This window comes from Brachycentrus maculatus, unplaced genomic scaffold, assembly GCF_059751285.1.
Source record: "Brachycentrus maculatus isolate JH-2025_06_01 unplaced genomic scaffold, ASM5975128v1 h1tg000039l, whole genome shotgun sequence".
NCBI lineage: Eukaryota > Metazoa > Arthropoda > Insecta > Trichoptera > Brachycentridae > Brachycentrus > Brachycentrus maculatus.
Genome location: NW_028280793.1, coordinates 5,470,161 through 5,489,599, shown reverse-complemented (window position 1 = coordinate 5,489,599; position 19,439 = coordinate 5,470,161). Strand labels below are relative to the sequence as shown.

The 19,439-nt window shown below is 35.6% G+C and overlaps 1 protein-coding gene across 1 annotated transcript in view; it reads right to left on the bottom strand.

Moving 5' to 3' along the window:
* ed (hemicentin protein echinoid) overlaps positions 1 to 19,439 on the bottom strand; it is a 164,590-nt gene that overhangs the window by 9,790 nt on the left and 135,361 nt on the right. Inside the window, exon 4 of the mRNA XM_088277225.1 lies at positions 9,013 to 9,209. Coding sequence (XP_088133351.1) covers positions 9,013 to 9,209 — 197 coding nt within the window. The remainder of the gene's footprint in view (positions 1 to 9,012; positions 9,210 to 19,439) is intronic.

Here is a 19,439-nt window from a genome sequence, read left to right as displayed (position 1 = left end):
AATGCAAGGCTGAGATAAGCATTATCGATAAAATTATGAAAGGTGTGTTGAGATGGTTTGGACATGTGGAGCGTATGAGTGAGGAAAGAACGGTTAAACAAATTTAAGAAGCGAATGTAATTGGAAAAAGAAGCAGAGGAAGACAGAGGAAAACTTGGCATAATCAGGTATGTCAAATACTTGAAAGCGGCCGGGTCAGGAGTCGTAATAATCGTCGAGTATGTATGAGGAGATGCATGAATGTAGAAGAGGAGAAGAATGTTTGCAAAGACAGAGTGGTGTGGCGTTCTATTCTCTCTGCCTACCCCTACGGGGAAGCAGCGTGATGTTTAGTTAGTTAGTTAAATTGTAGTATATTGAATTCCAAAAATGAACCTAATAGAAGTCGAGTAAAGTCTGCGATTAGTCACTGCCAGAAAGCCATAAATTACAAAGTAGGGAGGGCGTGATTATAACGTGTGAAAGAAATGAAAAACATTACGATATTGCCTAGTTTTTTAATCACTCTTCGCCACTCGAAATTCTTTCAGCCGAATTGCTGGCATTAGTATAACGAATGCATCGATCCCTGGAACCGAGAGTCGACCGACGTGGAGTGGTCGGGTTCGGGATAGGGAATGTAAAGTAGTCTCCACGCCCGGCTCGAGTGGAAGTCCCATTCCAGGGTTCGATTACCCGAATGCTGGAGAAGGCGCCCGCCGCTGCGGAAAGCCAGTTATCTCTCGAGAGGATTAATTGAGATGACGATCGGCGGCAGCTTTCTCTGAAAGCGTTTCTGTTTGAGTGGGGTCTGCTCCGCAATGTCCATTAACACCGAGGCTGTTTATCAAAGGTCGCTCCTATGTTTCCATTCGAAGGATTTATTGTTATAGTAAACGATGAATAAATTCCGCCCTAATTTTGTACGCGTCAATTAATTTAAAAATAAATATTATATAACATTTTCAAATTTGGTCAGAAAAAACTCGATAAAAGTACATAGACCTACTCGAACTTAGAGGTCTCTCCCATGTTTCCATTCGATTGTTATACATAGTAATCGTTGAATACATTCCGCTCAAATTTTGTACGTGTCAATTGACTTCTTCAAACCCTCATCCGCAACCCAATGGTGCATAGAGCACTGCGTCATATAATTGCAGTGTTACCTAGATCATTAACACACGAAGGAAAGGTGATCAGCCCTCCGCTTCGGTTACCAGTCCACGGAAGAATTGAATAAATAGTAGGGTGAAAAAATCACTTATAAATTATTGTATTTATTTTACCCCCCACCCCCTGGGAATCGAACCCGGGAACGGTAGCTGGGCGTGCTGACCATTACACTACGAAATATTTATCAATTGATTTAAAAATTGATATTATACTTATATTATCAATATTGTTAATATTTAAAGCATTTACTTTGTGGTTAGTCATTTTAAATTTTATATTTTTTTTACAAAAATGTTAGGAATATTACTATATAACCACTCACCGAAAATTATATATCGTTTTCAAATATGATACATACATAGATCTACTCGTAGGTAGTATAGCAAACACTTTCAAAGATTAAAGTAAAATGTATATCATTTTCAAATTTGGTTAGAAAACACTCGATAAAAGTATGTACATAGATCTACTTTTAGATAGTAGCAAATACTTTCAGAGATTAAAGCAAAGCTTGAAGATAAAAGCGAGATCCGACAATCGTATTAAAGAACCGTTATTTAATGTGATGGCCACAAAACATCTGAGGAATGCTTCTGGAGGGAGCGGGGCGAGGAGGCGCAGTGTGCACCACTCTCCACTCTCTACCGCAACCTCCTCGAACTGCACCGCGGCAGAAGATAAACGGTGGCGCGCAGGAAATTGTAAAAGCTGCCCATTTTACAATTTCGAGCGTAATTTATCGCGAGGCATTCCCCGGTTAAGGAAATAGATTTAGAGCTTCGCTATTATCCTCGGCTTCTCCGCGGTCACCTCGCTGCGAGCGGGAATTCTTAATACTGCCAGATAACGACCGGTATTAACGAGACAATAGCGCAAACCATCCTGCTTATACTGTTCCAAATTAAATAACCCCGTGCCCGCCGATCCTCGGGGTAGGTAGGTATAACCTACCCTCGGTCGCGTGACGCGTCCTGCCCGGATGCTCACTGTTAAACGCGAAAACACAAAGCTCCACTTTTCCCGCGATAATGCATCGCCATTTTTAATCCTACGCTTTGAACCTACGCTCGAGCCGCTCGCTAGTCCACGAACGAGGAATTTTCCTATTACATTAAATGTTGCCTTTTCGTGGCGAAATTTCCCTTATCTGATGAGGGCGAAAATGAAGACGGATTTCGTTGTTATTTCGATGGCGGTTATATTTATGATTTATGCGCGGGCCGCGAAATGTCGATGAGGTTTACGAGAAAACTTATAGTAAATCAAGGGAACGAATATGCTGTCAAACGAAATAATTTTTTTATAATTTACGTTTTACTTGGTAAATACCACTATTTTTTTAAATTTACAGTTACACATGTTCCGATGCATGCCGCATTATTTTTTAACACTTTTACGGTATTTTTATTTTCAGAGTTGTATCCTCTTTAACTTTAAGACTTAGCTTCAAATACGGTGTTTGAAAATGATGCAAAATGCATCGAAATACGTACCTATCACAATAGATTTTAAGAAATAGTGGTATTTACTAAAAAAATATACATTTAAATGAATAGATTTTACCACAGAGTGACTGCCGAATCAATTAATGTAACGATATTTTACAACATTTTGAGTGTAAATCTGGATTATCTCCAATTATAGAAGTTATTTTTCATATTATAAAATGAAATGATATTTTCTGGCGTTTTTCATGTATGTGATTATAAATAATCCAGGATTCGGACTTCATATACAAATGATAGAGTTTCTGCTCAATAAAAAAAGCTTCTTTTTATTTCTATTCTAGTGATTCAAGAACAATGTTTCAAAATTGAATCGAACATATAGAACTTCTAAGAATTTTATTGGTGTGGTTGTCAATCATGGGTAGAATTGGTGAATGTTACACGTGTGTAAAGTGATCACTTAAACTAGCATATGACGGTCGTAAGCCCCGTAAATGCCCGGATCTCCATATTCTTCTTCATCTTTGTTGAGGTCAAAATAAAACGATATTGACTGATAAAATAATATATGACAGAAATCAGGAAAATCAGTGAAATGTTTGTGATTCTAAGATTTTTAAGTGATTTGGATGTGAGACGTAAATTTGTCCGGTGTGAAATAAACTCGGTATTACATCCTGATACCGGTATCGCAAAGCCGATCCTACACGGACATTAAGTGCTCTCAGCCTGTCGGCACCGTATATTAAGGACGATTTAAAGCTTGAATATATTTTCGTAATTGTTTCCGTACCTACCCTGTACTGAAATGCCCCTTCAATCAAGTGTGGAATACGCGGTTTAAAAGCTTTCATGTATTCCCGGCGTCCCTACGGACGGATCACACTGAGCATGTACAGAAAGAGCTCTTTTGGGTACCTTTAATTCAAACAGGACGAATTTAAAAGCAAATTTATTGCGGAAATGTAAATGGAGAGTTTCTCGCACAAACGCCATAGAGGATACTAATTTTTATAAAAAAATACTAAAACTTGTTTCTAGATCATGATCTTTAGCCTTAAAGAGTGCAATACACTTTGAATTCGTTTAAAAATGCTGCCTACCACATACAATCTGGCAAAAGTCGACTGGTGAGTTCTCTTGTCCACTCGCATAAAATTGATTACCAATTTAGAGTACCAACCTAAGTTTTATTCATTAATATGGCAGTAATTTTGTGGTAAAATCTACCCATTTTCAAATGCAATTCAAACCCTTATCTGCACCCCAATGGTGCATAGGGCACTGCATCATATAAACGCAGTGTTATATTGATCGTTTACACATGAAGGAAAGGTGATCAGCCCTCCGCTTCCGGTACCAGTCCAAGGTAATATTGAATAAATATAACAGTGAAAAAATCACTTATATTTATTTGACCCCCCCCCTGTGAATCGAACCCGGGACCTCCAGTACGGTAGCCGAGCGTGCTGACCATTACACTACGGAGGCGGACAAATGCAATGTTAACCTTAATATAAAACAGGGTTAGAAAGGAAAATAGATGATATACTTGTTAGATACAGTGTTGGTTATATTTGTAGTTCTATCAAAGTGAGATTTTGTCGATTACTCAACAAAGATTAAGAAGAAAATGAAAGTCGAGTACGTAAAATGATTCGGGAAGAATAAAAGACGATAGCTCCTTCGTCTCAAGTTGAAACACATATATAATATATACTGATAATTGATCGACATTGATATCGTGGTGTATCCCTCGCTTCGTACAATTTGTATTTGAATTGAGCTTTGATCTTTCCCCTTTCACCCTTTCCTCCCTCCCATCCACCATCCAGGTATTTTCACAAATTTACAAATGGGGAATTCAGTAATTGGAATAGCAAAATTATTTACTTTGTAATACTTATATATGTGAATGATTTGATGTGACTTTTCTGTAAAATTCACAAATAAAATAAAAATAACTAATTTTTTTCTGAATTGATTCGGCAGTCAATCAGTAGCAAAATCTTTCTATTTTTAATAAAAGTTTTACTACGTAAATACCACAATTTCTTAAAATCGGTTGTAATACGTATTTCGATGCATTCTGCGTCATTTTGGTGTTTGAAAATGATGCGGAATGCTTTGAAACATGTCGAAGTATGTACTAAGTAAAACATAAATTAGAAAAAAAAAACTCATTTAGAGACGGCATTTCATTTTGTGGAATGCGGCTTATTGTGTTAACTTTATTTTGCCATTAATAATAAATGTTTTGACATAACGGAATAATATTATCTCGGTTCGCGACACCCTTAACAGTACAATTTATTTCGCTGAAGATGATTAGGTTTTTGTGTGATTTAACGAACGGTGAAATGACGTGCTCAGTATCGCGATTGTAATATTTTTAGAAGCAGGAAAATCGTCGCGAATCATGCACGCGTGGGGGTAGCGGGTAGGGGGTGATCGTGCAGCCGAAACCAACAATAACATACGCGGTCCATTGTTAACACGTCAGGCTTTATTACGTCTTCCAGTGTAGATTGTTCCCGACCAAATAGGCGTGCTCCTTCTCCAGCAACCTACGAGGAAACCTCGCTAATCTAAATGATAAAATGGCGTGTAACTGCTTGGTTTGTATGCTAGCAGACTCTATTTCCCATACGAGCCGGTGTATCGCGTACAATGCACGGTATATACATACACAGGAATAAAACCCCGTTAACTGTGTATTGTTTAGGAGACATTTACAAATGAAACAAATTTTCCAACGCCATTTAGAACGCTTCTATTAAGTATGCTCCGAGCAATCCTTCTGCACTGTGAAGAGCCTAGGTACTCTAATTAGGGCATTGAACTAAGGGAATTGTAACGACAAATTACTCATTTCTGTAGACAATTTATTTGAAAGCAAAATTTACGTATCAAAAGATCATATTTATAAGTACCTACTTACGTCGAGCGGAATTGCATGTTTATTATTGATTAGTTAGATGAGTTAGAATAAAAAATTAAGACATTGGAAAGGGATGTAATGCTGAGTTAGGGATAATTTTAAAATAAAGAAATGCTTCTTACGAGATAACGAGAGAATGTCTAAGTAAGAGTATATTTGGTAAATGCGAATAGGAGAATAGAAGGCGAATGATCAGAAAGACTTGGCACGACTAAACAATCAAAAGCCGTAATCTGGTCATGTCTCGTAACCGGAGGGCATATATCTAGTCGAGAGAGCTTGGATTGTTTGTCAGGACAGACGCCTGTGGGGTTCTATCCTCTTCGCCTACCCAGGGAAGTAGCATGATGGTAATAAGATGATTATCAAAGTAACAAAAATATATTATATTTGAATATATTTTTATTTATTTGAATGCAAAATAATATCCAGAAAACTACAAGACATTACCAGCTTGAGGAAAATGAGGAAATTAGGTATGTACCTACCAATAATAAATATATTAAAATTATACCTATTTTTAATTGCGATTTTTTTATGAATAAAAATGCAGATAACCTTGAAGAGTACATACACAAGATGACCATATATATTATACTGGGTACGCTTTTTTATTTAGGTACCTAGAAGCCAAAAGGCATAAGTCAATAATTATAACCTAAATAATCTTCATTTTATTATTGCTTTTATTCATAATTCATCAATGAAAAGACAGATGTTCAAGTTGATCGATTTTTTCAAGCCTTATTTTGATGCCATAATAACCTACTTGCAAAAATAAACGTATATCGTGGCGCAAAGGCGTCCGCTTTTCGTGTTTATATGCAGCGAATCTAATTTGCAAAGGAATCCGTGGAGACGATAAAAAATATTAAAAAAGCATCGGAATTGTACCTCCGCAATGAGCACCCTCCCCTTCGAACAAGCTTTTCGCTTTATTATGCTTAATGCTTCATTTTATTTCGAGCGTTCATAAGTCTTCTGCGACTAGCGCGAGACTTGGTTCGCGAACAATCCCATTGCAATGGAGGAGGTACAGCGAATCGGGAGAAGTTATATGCGAGGGATATCTATCCAGCAACGGGAGTATACAATAAAGGCAACTTGCAGGCGCAAAAAGCGAGTAACTGTTTGTCGTAATGCCCCATTCTTTCAGCACAACAGTGCACTGAAGACGGTGAGAAGAAAGCATCGATTGCTACTTAGGAACAGGGAATTGCCTAATGGCTCCGACTCTTACCGGGCGGAAGTACTTTACCAGCGTTAAATGAGGGGCCCGTCTCGGATGCTGATCTCCCCAAAGGGTTGGGGTAGATTCTAAACCCGCTTAAATCCCAGGTAAAAGAATTCTCGAGTCGATAGCGATTGTTTCGCGAATTGGTCGCTTGTTTATTCGCGGAAACAAAAAAATTACTTTAATATAATCTGAACGAAATACCGATAAATTATTCAACGGCGGTAAATATTCCACGATTTTCGCAACAATTATTTATTATTGTTGACCGGAATTGAAATTCGCCAGTGGGTTCGATGAAAGTTCTTCAAAATAATCGAAACGGTATTTGAGAAAAGTTTCTGTTCATTTGTTCCGTCAACAGTTGATCCGCTCCGAAGTCGAGTTGGAACAATCAAAGGATTTCGGAACTTTTTAAAGTAAAGCGCTGCTTTAATAAAAGGCCCATTTCATACCGAGTGAGCCTCTAGCCTCTAGAGTCTAGAGCCTTTGTTAAAACGGGGATAATAAAAGACCTACGAACTGTTCAATTTGCAGACATTAATGACTTTTCTAACAAAATATTACGAATAGCGATATCTTAACTTAACAGTTTCGTGCGTTGTAAATTTCGAATAGGAAATAATGCGATAAGGTTAGCAATTGAAAATTATAATGAGGGCAAATAATATATTCGGTACGTTCAAGAGCTCGGGGATATGTTCCCCTATATAAGATGAAAACTTAAATACTTAAATTAAAATTACCTGATGTAAATTAGTTTTGCGATAGTAAAACTGAATTTATAAGAATGAGCTGAGTTTTCCTAAATACGAATGTACATGCTGCGCGAGTATGACTAAAGATTAAACTAATATAAAATGAAATGAGTCGTGAATATAAACGTAGATGTTTACGGTCACTGCTAACAACAGAGTATATATTTTTATTCATACTGTGTATCGACGCTTTGGTCATCCTTATAGGAACCTTATCCGGTACATAAATTTCAGTACCATCCCTGTAAGGACGCCAGAAACGTAAACAGGAAGTAAAATTAAACGGTATAATTTAAAAATATGTATTTAATTGAGTCACCCTAATACCGTTTTTTCGTTGAAAAACTATTAATAATTAAATTAATTAAGTTACCAATTAAATTACCTCATTGAAATTTTCATCGCCAATTAAGTGTAGAACTTGGCGAAATATGGCGACATGTGAGCTAAAAAGAGAGTCGTAAAGAAGTGGATAACACGATATTTCGCGAATTTTGAGAGTACATTCTCGAAATGTGTGAGCGACCCTTTTCGCCATTTCAAAAGGTGGTTTAAAGGAATGCCGAATTTCCAGTCCCTCTTCAGACCGCATTTAGTATGGAGCGGTACCTAATCATCGCTATCACGTGACCACTTGGAGTACGAAGGGTATTGGAGAATAAAACGTGCCAATCGACATACCGACGTATCTTTCAAAGGGCGACTCACACCTAGAAGGGAAATACGGCGATCAACGATATCGATATGGCGCCGATGCGAATAAACAGCCGCACAGGAAAGTCTAAGCTCTTCACAAGTGTGGAAAATTATTAACATGAAAGCCCTGCTTTGTGTATAATGGTTTCTTTGTACCTAACATTATGGCAACCTTGGAATGAAGGGTCAATTTGCTTTGAAAAAAAAGTAGATGTCACCTTTTAGATCCTCAGCTATCTAGCACATTTGGAAATGCTACTTTGTATAACAATGACGTTGCAATACGTGTGTAGGTTTTTAGTTCACGGAGGCGGAATATAAGTTAAGTTTGTAAATAAGGCCGGATTTACATTGAGTCAGTTACAGAACATCAGTACTGGCGCCGAAAACTGACTTATACTATTTACACCAGGAATAAAGAAGTCAGCACTGACGCGAAAATCAATTTAAACCACAGGTTACCATATTTTTTTATTAGTCTATCAAAATTTCTCGACAAATGGGAAAATAAAATCGCCAGAATGTCCCATCATAGAAAGAAAGAGGGAAGGAATAAAAATATATATCTTACTTTCTTGCTCTTCTATCTGTCTCTTTGGACTTCTTGTGCCCTGTAAAAATCTTCTAGAACGCCCACGAGAGGCCATTACACGAACGCCCAGTTTGAGAAATTTTGATTTAAACGATTGCGGTACCGAGTCAACACTGGCTTGCTTTTGTGTTTGGGTCAGTTACTGACTCGATGTAAACCCGGCCTAAGAAAAGTCTGAGAATACTTACAGTTGACACTGAGTGTGACAGTGGCCTCGAGTTTCTCCCGTTCCGGAAGAGCGCGGTTCCACACAACACACCGGAAGATAGCCCCGTCGTCTTCTCTCGAAGGGCTGAGGGTGAGTGTGGCACTACTCGGCTCCGAACGAGAACTACCGCTGACAAGTTCGGCCTCCAGCGGGTAAGTAGAACCATCGCGGTACCACCTATAACAAGCGAGAATACATTAATTAAAATACGATACGGTTTTTGTTTAATTGAATTTTTGCAAACAAAATTATAATATACAGATTTTTTTATATTTCAACGTAGATAAAGAAAAATATGGAAGTCTGGGTTAATGACCGCTCATAGGCTGGTTTAAGTAATCACTTTATATGCCTATTTGTCCACCTCCATAGTGGATAAGGCTATGTAGCGCTTTTTTCACAGCTCGTTTATAAAGACGTGGATGATCAATATAATAATGATAATGATCGATAAAAAATAAAACGTCATCAATCGGCCTCGGAGCATCGAGTTAGTGGAATCTAGGAGGGGAAAAGAGGAGCCGACGTTTTATTAAACCTTCTTCTCTATCTTCTTGGGAGCATGTTCTGAACGTTGGGCAGGCAGCCTCCTTGAACAATGGTCACGCCGGAGAGCAGCTTGTTTTCATATATGCATATAATATATGGTAGTAAAACGCATCACTTCGTAGAAAAACAACAAAAAATTATTTCATAAAACTTGTACGCATAAACCGTTATGCTAGTATAATTTATCGCGTGCTTTTATCTAGTACCGAGAAAATTGAAAAATCAAAAGTTCATTATAACAGCCGTATTACATTGTAATAAAACTCCTTCTTTTATATATGATGTTACATGATTATAAATTTAAATGAATTAATTGTGAGTAGGTTCTCGTTCCACTTCCATTCACGAGTAATAAATCGTGTTGAACATAATAGGAAACACTTTGAAACATCTTCGATTTGATTTGAAGCAAGAACACAGAATAGCGGAACATTATTCATCGGAATCGTAAAGAGCTTCCATTAGAAACTTCGGCATTATGAATATTCCACCCGAACACATCAAAGGTGAGGATGTACTTTCTTTGAGTGTCGTCGGACTATCTGGCTTACAAAAAAGGACTTTTAACGTCAGAAAACGTATCCTTACACTGCATTACAGATACAAAAAAGTTTGTTCGTCATTTCAGCGAGTTTACGTTTGACTTAAATGCGAGAACAAAACAACTGTGCTGAAAATAAATATTGCCGAAGAATTTTTAAGAAGAATAATTTATATGTTAATATTTAAGTATTATGAAATATAAGTCTCGGGAGATTTTCCCGTAGAGTGCAGACAATACTCTCAGAGCCATTGTGTGTTCTCGACGCAGAACTTTGACAGAATTTATTTAGAACTTTTCCTTAAAGCTACAGCGTTTAACAAAGTGAGGGTAAGTATACGATTTTATACAATTATTTATTCCATCACGGTTTATGTTCACAATTCCGCAGACCAGAATTTATGAAAATAAATTCCTTCAATGGAGGCTTTCAAGATGAAATCTTCACAGATTTAGCGGCTCTGTTTACCTGCAAATGAATAGCTACAAAGTAAACTCCGGATTAAATTTTAAATCGAGGATTTATTGTGAACAGCCTAGAATAATTTCTACCGAGTATTATTTCCAGTTCAGCTTTATATCAATAAGATGATGTCAGTTTATTTAGGAAACCGGCAATGAACGAGAAGTTAAACCACAAAACAGAAATACGGTCACAAGTAAATAGTTATGCAAAATGTAACGTCGGATGGTTTAAAACATCGCAAAGAGACAGTTGAAATAAACGAAAAATTATGTATTTTTTTTATTTCGTTCAAGTAGATAGTGTTTTAGTATTAATCAGTCTTGATAAAGAAGCGGTTAGCTTCGAAACCGGTAGACATTATAATTAAGTTATAATAAAATATTTATAGTGATTTTAAAACAAAGTTATGATGTTTAAATATTTTTCAAATAACTCAAATTGATTTTCCATGAGATTTATGTATGAATATGAAGTATCTTTACTTTTCACTACCAACGAGTATGAATTTATGAAGTATGAATACTTTTTACTACCTAAAACGATATTTTTACACGGGTCTGTAACGCTACAGTCGTCAACGACTCGAGCAAATGCATAAAGTTAAATGCTAAAGCACCGCCTTCCTTCCGAGAAAGAATATGGACACAAAACCAAAAGGAAAATTTAATTACTGTGACGTCATTTTGTTGTTTACCAACTGTGTTGTAAGTTTTCTCAACTTTAAACTGCAAACTATGAATGAAAAATATATAAATATTGAATAACATGATGAGAATTGTAAAAATGTTTTTCAAATATTTCTTGCGTTTAAAACGTTAATCCCGATTTATAAAAATACCATATTATAGGTAACGTCATTTTGTTGTTTACCGACTATGTTGTAAGTTTTCTCAACTTTTAAACTGCAAACTATGAATGAAAAATATATAAATATTGAATAACACGATGAGAATTGTAAAAATATTTTTCATATATTCCTTGGGTTTAAAACGTTAATCCCGATTCATAAAAATACCGTCTTATTGGTAACAGTAATTTTTCAATCGTTATTACTCCAATTCTGATAAGTCATTATGAACGGAAGAAAGGAAAAATAATTCGAAACACGTTAAAGGGTTTCGGAAAAATTGCTTTTATTGTATACTTTCTAATATAATATTCCTCTTAACAGATCTCACGATTACAGACATATTTCCAGATTGAATAAATAATGGTATCGTAAGCATGAAACATACGGAAGTAATGTCAATTTGTATTACACAATGACTCGAAGCTATAATATAATATTATCAGACAATAGGCTTTATATTTCGTATGAAATGATTACAAATATGATGGGATGGAATCATAATAGATTCACGATTAATCGAATTTCTGTTGAAAGAAAGCTATTTCAGGGGTTGGCTAAAATTCATTAATATCATAAATTTAGATAATAATCAGACACATCGGGGAATGACGTAAGTAATGATATTTGTATTTTTTAAATACACAATAGTCAGGTATTATTAATGAACAACATTTTGAGTGTGTCCAAATACTTTATAGTTTTTTTGTGTGTGTTTCTCATGTGTGTGATTATAATCCAGGATTCGGATCTCACATACTAATATAAGAGTTTCTGCTTAATAAAAAGCTTCTTTACATCTCACCAATAGATGTCTCTAGTGAAGTTCTAGTGATTCATGAACAAGGTTTCTAAATTGGTTAATATATATAGAACTTCCAAGAATTTGAGTACTGTGGTTGTCAATAATGGGTAGAATTGGTGAATGTTACACGTGTGTAAAGTGATCACTTAAACCAGCCTATGACGGTCGTAAGCCCCGTAAATGCCCAGACTTCCATATTCTTCTTCATCTTTGATGAGATGTCAAAAAATAATATTAATGAACAATATTAAAAATATATTGTTTGGGTAAAAGTATGTATATAGGCAGAGTACATGAGCATTTTGTCCGCCTTGTAGTGTAATGGTCAGCATGCTCGGCTACGGTTCTGGAGGTCCCGGGTTCAGGGGTCAAATAAATATAAGTGATTTTTTAACTCTAATATTTATTCAATATTACTCTGGACTGGTACCTGAAGCAGAGGGCTGATCACCTTTCCTTCGTGTTAACGATCAAGATAACACTGTGTTTATATAATGCAGTGCCCTATGCACCATTGGCGTGCGGATAAGGGTTGAATGAGTATATATCGATGTTTAACAAAAATCACAGTCGGAATGTTTTTCAATATGAGTAATAATTTTTTGTAACTTGTAATATACGATTTTAACAAATACAAACAGTGAATAATTATACCACCTTGTATCGTTCGATTTCAAGGAAATTAAGGCGAATTCGCGAATGAGATGGATTTCTGTCTAACATATATAAGGCGAATTGGGTTGAACTCAAACATCAATAGTTGGTACCTCGTGGACTGGGCATGTTATATCTAGGCGCTCAAGTAACACGATGGGTAGGTACGTTTTCAATCTAAATTTAATGCACGACTGGTTTTACCAAACCAAATTTATTGTTTAAGATGCTTTCTGCGTAATTACAAACTGACATTCAATGATAAAATATTCTATGTAATCTTTTACCGATGTAACATAATCCAGTTTGAGATATTTGATTAATTTTCTCGAGTCAACTAGTTGTACCATAAAGGTGGACGCCGAGAACTCGGCCAAATGATATTGGAGTAAAATAATTATGGGTTCGGTAGAAAATATTTGGCAAAGTATCAGATAGAAGTACACCCATGGGACATCTGGACTAGATACGGAGAATTCGAATGAATATTACGGCGGTGGAATCAGAGGGAGTGACTCGAAATTTGCAAGGCGGAAGAAAATAGCGGGGAAATTGATTTCGAGGAAGACAATTTTCTACAAGAAGAGGGTCGTATATTTTTATGTCTTTGTTTTAAAGGTTTTGAAAGACCTATATTGCCCTATATTTCCGTTGTTCAAACTTTACCAGCACTTCTTGATGCCTGCGAAGTTGCGAGGCAAAATTCACGTTTCTTTTAAATCGTTAGACCTATCTATACACAATGAGGACAGAATACTTTCTATAAAAGAATCGATAAATATATTTTAAAAACCTTCAAGGTAATTTCATAAATTGTTTCAGAAGTCACTTTGTGGTAATAACTATCCATTTTTAATTCATCCTTCAATGTCTCAAATACAACCCTAAATTTTTAACTTACATGTAGTTACACATACTCTACGGCGTTAGAAAATAACACAGAATGTATCGAAACACGTATTACAAATGATTTTATGAAGAAGTCGTATTTACCAAGCAAAATTACAATTTATAAGTTTTTAAGTAGTTAGTTGAGTCTTTATAAGTTTTTAAATAGTTAGTTGAGTATTGTTCTTGGATTTCTATATATTAATGTGTCGATCCACTTGCTGCCGAGATTATTCACGAATAGCAAAATAATGAATCATTGAAGGTTAAACTAGAAACGTAACCTTGGCATCTCATCATTTTCTCAGGTGTTTCGAAACAATCCTCCACCGTACATTCGTAATGATTCTCGGTATAAACGAGTGATTCACAACATTTTTGAAAGGTTAGTTAATGTAACTGATCTGTTATCGGGATTTTGAAGCGGCGAGTATTTTTACAATTAACAACATTATGAGTGTGTTCATATACCGGATTATCCCCAATTATAGGAGTTATTTATCATATCATTTTTTTGACATCTCAACATAGATGAAGTTTAATATGGAAGCCTGGGCATAAACGGGTACTTGGGTAGTGAGATCGTCTATCATGGGTAGAATTGGTGAATATAACGCGTGTGTAAAGTGATCACTGAAACCAGCATATGGCGGTCGTAAGCCCCGTAAATGCCCAGACTTCCATATTCTTCTTCATCTTTATTAAAATGTCATTTTTTTCATTATAGTTTAAGTATAGGCACGGTTCCATAAGAGCGTTATACACGACGAAACTCGAATAGTGTCTAAGTTTAAAGTTAAATTTCCATTCAGCACACGTGAACCGTCTTCCGGTAACCAGTTAGTGACGGTTGGGTGGGTTATAATAAATAATGGAGAAGGTGAAAGCGTTAGTAAAGGTGAGTAATTAGGCGAGGATTTCGGGTCCTCTAGGACACGGTTGGACCCGGATTACAAATGGGAGTTACGGGCGAGACCCAAATACACTTGTTTACTTCGTGTAGCGTTTGTGGGAAATCTGGAATAAAGTGAAAAACTAATAATTACCTTTGGTAATAAATTAGTCACGGAAAACCGATGCCATTTAAGAAATTAAATAATCGGGCGACTTTATTTGTCGATTAAGTCATCCTTAAGGTGGAGATTGACCAGAGCATTTCGTCGTAACGTTAACACGTTACGATGCGAGCATTCGGGCAGTCAGTAGGTACACCGAGTCCAGCGCTCCATCCATAGATTCGGATGCTCGCTGATGCTCGCCACGAGCGATGTTACGACGAAATGTTCCGGTCATTCTCCACCTTTGGATTCGGCAGGTAAAAAGTTTTTTTTTTTTAAATTGAACACTTGTATAATACCACTTATTGAGTTTTATTTCATTATACGCGACTAGTTTCGAAAACAATTGTTGTTTTCATCGACAGGTGAAAAGTAAAACACTAATATTTTACTATTCACCTGTCGAAGAAAATAACTGTAGTTTTCGAAGCTAGTCGTGTGTTATGAAATAAAACTTAATAAGTGGTAGTATACAAGTGCTTAATTTTGTTGAAATAACAAACGTTTCATTCTACAAAGTTAATGTATTAATCAATAAATAATATAAAAATGTTTTTAATACGTAAAGTTTTTAATGGAGTGACATTGTGATGAACTCGAAATCACTGACGAGTATCGTCCTTTATTTAAGAAAATAACATTTCGTCTTATAATGTAAACGTACATCTAAATACCGCGAGCGCGGAGAATATGCTTTATTTTGAAATTGACACAAAAATCTGAAATGTTCTTTCTTTTGTCCTGCGTTTTTCGCAGTCGGGTAATCCCGGGAGGGATGATGAATTGAAAACCTCCTTCCCCCTCTTCCGCGCGGTCTCGCTGGCTCCCTAGGAGTAATTCATCTTATTCTCGAAATCATTTTGCAGGAAATTTCACGGACCTCACTACGGCCTATCGCAACACTTCCAAATCACCGATGCCGCTGTATTTCGATGTCACGATACTCCAAGAAGTCACCAAAATGTATTTCATCAAACTGATGAGTAAATCCCGGATACGGAATGAGTCTAGAATGAGCACGCGAATAGTGCTGGGAATGTTCCAGTTGCCGAGTGCGGTTTGCTAATGGTTGGAATCGGTATTGGCATTGGTCAAATTAAAACGAAACGAGTGGTGAGTCATTTCCTTCAGTAAAAAATCGCTTATGTTACTCACTTCCGAGATCTGTCGTGCAAATATAAAACACGCACGATTCGAAAAATGATTAAATGTTTAAAAAATCTTTACTAAAAAAACTTTTAAATAATATTTCTGCCTTTTATTAAAATGTCTTTTATATACGAGAACTTAAATACTCTTGAATTATCGCGCGTAACCATAAAATCCGTGGTTTTTAAAGATAAAATAGGTATTAATATTATAAAGCAATTATTCGCCTATAATACCGTTAAAAATGGTAATACTGAGTAAATTGTTTCGTAGTATCAATTATCAACTACAGGATCGGAAAACAAAGTGAAAAAATAACAAATCTTGAAATAAAATCTTTATTTCGAAAATACATTTAAAAATTCAAGATATTCCGGGATTATTTCCTAAATCTACGAATACCTCGTGGATAAAATGTGATGAAACAACGATGCTTTCGCGAAAATTATAATATTTTGCCTCGACTCAAAGCGGTTTTAAGAATTTTATTAAAATATCACGCCTCTGAATGAGATTTTAAAGGAAAATACTAGGAATTTAAAAACATAGGCGTAACAACAGACTGTTAATATTCCCTTCACTTTATTTTACTGACGGCATTTTCTTAAATATGACAAAGTCAAGATGATCTTGCTATTAGCATAATTACTTTAGCGTATCCGCAACACAAGCTCACGTTGTTTCCTGGGCGAAAAAGCTTACGAGATTTATGGCTTCCAGTGGGAAATTTTAAAAAGTCTTTGGATGGAAGAATATCTAATAAATTTATATTTATGGTGCAACGCAGAGTGCAGCGTACTCGTTCTTGCTATAACTTCAATAATGGCTGCTACACTGGTGTATTCATATTAAAATGTTATTTTATACACCTAGTACATAATTTAACTTACCTTAACAAAACTTAAAAACTTACCTTAACTTTTACAGTAGATTGTCATTAGGGTTTAAATAGTAGTTATGCATGGCGTCGTAAAAAAATATTTTCAACAAATATGTTATTTTATTAAAATTAAACACTTGAATATACCACTTTAATGAGTTTTATTTTTATTTACGACTAGTTTCGAAAACGACAGATGTTTTCATCTTATGGTACAAGTTATTTGTTTTAATTTGTACCAGAAGATGAAAACATCTGTCGTTTTCGAAACTAGTCGTCATTAAAGTGGTATATTCAAGTGTTTAATTTTAATAAAATAATCATGTCATTCCACAAAGTTAATGCCGAATCAATATACAACAAATATGTTGTTTCATTCTGATGAACGAAAACACGGTAGTATTCACCAACAATAAAATGGAAAAAGAAGATTAGTAAGAGAACTCTGACATAAATATTTAAATCAGAGATAAAACCACGTGCATGTGTGGCGTGATGAGATTTCCCATTCACGGAAGTTCAATAGATGGCAGCTCGTAAGTATAATAAGGAAATAGACATCCGTCTATTGTGATCTCGAACTTTAAGCTCTTCACACAGTCGATGGGTTTATCATTCAACGCGGGAAAATATATTAGAAATTTTCCGTGCGATATAATCCCCGGCGAAAAGTTTAAACGTATTTCAGGGGCTGTGAAGATATGAAATTTGAGAAAGTTTGTAACAGTCGAAACCTAGGATTACCGGGATTAAGTCTAAAATACGTTTATATTGCGGTGGCAATAAACACAGCTCGGGTGGTACATAATATTCATTCACAAGTAGGTACGCTGGAAATAGCCGATATTTTACGGCGGATTCGATACTATAATGCCATATATTACCTAGTGCTCCGATACCGTTTAAAATTCGGGTCAAGATTTACGGAAGCAGTTATAACCTGTTGCGTATGTAATCCCCGAAATATAAAAGAAAAGTTGCCCTTCTCGGTAATATGAAGTTGTTCGTGTACGACCACATTCTCCCTTTCTTTCCGAATCGTTTGAGCACACGCGATCTTTTATTTGAATAAAACTTCGCAAAAATGTTTAGTTGATTGCTCAAATTTATGGTATCAAAGACTGCTCCGTCTGTTTGCGATAATCTCGTAGGGTTTGTGGATAAACCAAGGGTGTAGCGGGGCGCAAAGGACGTGGCCCGGGCACGCGATTTATTTTACTCAATCAATATTGTCGTACAAAAATATATCGCACGATGTCTTTGCACAGGGCGGCGCAAAATTAATCACCCTATCGGAAGATGTTATAATTTTTGGAAATCCCGTCGTACGTCAATCATATTTGAAATTTGTGAACTAGACAGCTGCAGTATATAAACAAAGTGATAAAACTGGCACAAATGTGTATCAACACTGGTTTTCATTACAAAATAATATTTTTGTTATTTAGTTAACAAGTTATTCATAAACAAAATCGGATGATTAATTTAGCGCCTCCCTTGATCTCTTTGTATACTGCAGCTGTCTTGGTCATAAATCAAAAAACTTGATTTTTCAGGAGAACGTTTTTAAAGTTGAAAAACATAATACAATGTATTAAAAATAAATATCAAGCCACTTATTGAACTTTTTACTGTGCAACAAATCTTTTAAGGTAAAACCTGAAGGTTTTTTCTACATTTGAAAAATATTAAGTATATTTAAAAAAATAATTAAGCAATACCTTTTCTTCAAAATGCAAAAACAACACTTTCTGCCCTGTAGCGGGTAAATATTAAGTAAAAAAATATTCCTCTTTTGATAGGATATAGTACATTTTATGGGCATTCCGAAAAAATGCACAGCTGAAAATTGACGATTTTTGATTTATGACGTTCTTGAAAGGAGCGAGCGAAATGTCAAATACGATTGACGCAAAACTCCATTTGCAAAAATAATAGCATCTTCCTTTAGGGTGATTAATTTTGCTCCACCCTGTAATTTGTAATATGACGTTTTTAGGTTCGGCTTCGAACAATAAACTCGTTGTTACTTTTGACGCGAAATACGAAAGACACGACCGTGAACAGACAGATGAAATATTATACCAGCATATTATTCTTTGCAGCGCAGAATTGTTTACTAACTCTAAATCCTAAACAATAATAAAAACAACAAAGCTTTAATAATAATGCGACACTGTTTACGTCCCTGCTCCGTACATTACAGTACCTACTTACTTAAAGAAAGTTCCCGAGGCGACGAAGTAAAACTTTTGAACTTGAATTATCTCGAGCACTTAAGTGTATGACTAGAAGGACCATTGTATAAAGTATTGAAAAGATCCAAGTTCAAGCGAAAGCGTTAACTGGATTAAAGAGATTAATCCAAGCAAATAAATCGAACAACTGTCGCAATTTATAAGATGTTATCCGTGTGAAGTCTAAAAATTTTGAAAAAACTATTATTTGAAGAAGTTATTTATTATTAGATATTCTCGTACTTTAAAAGTCGATCCAGCGTTATCAAGGCGATAAGATTACCAAAAATAAATAATAAATTAAAAGCACTACTAGGGATTAGTATGAAGATA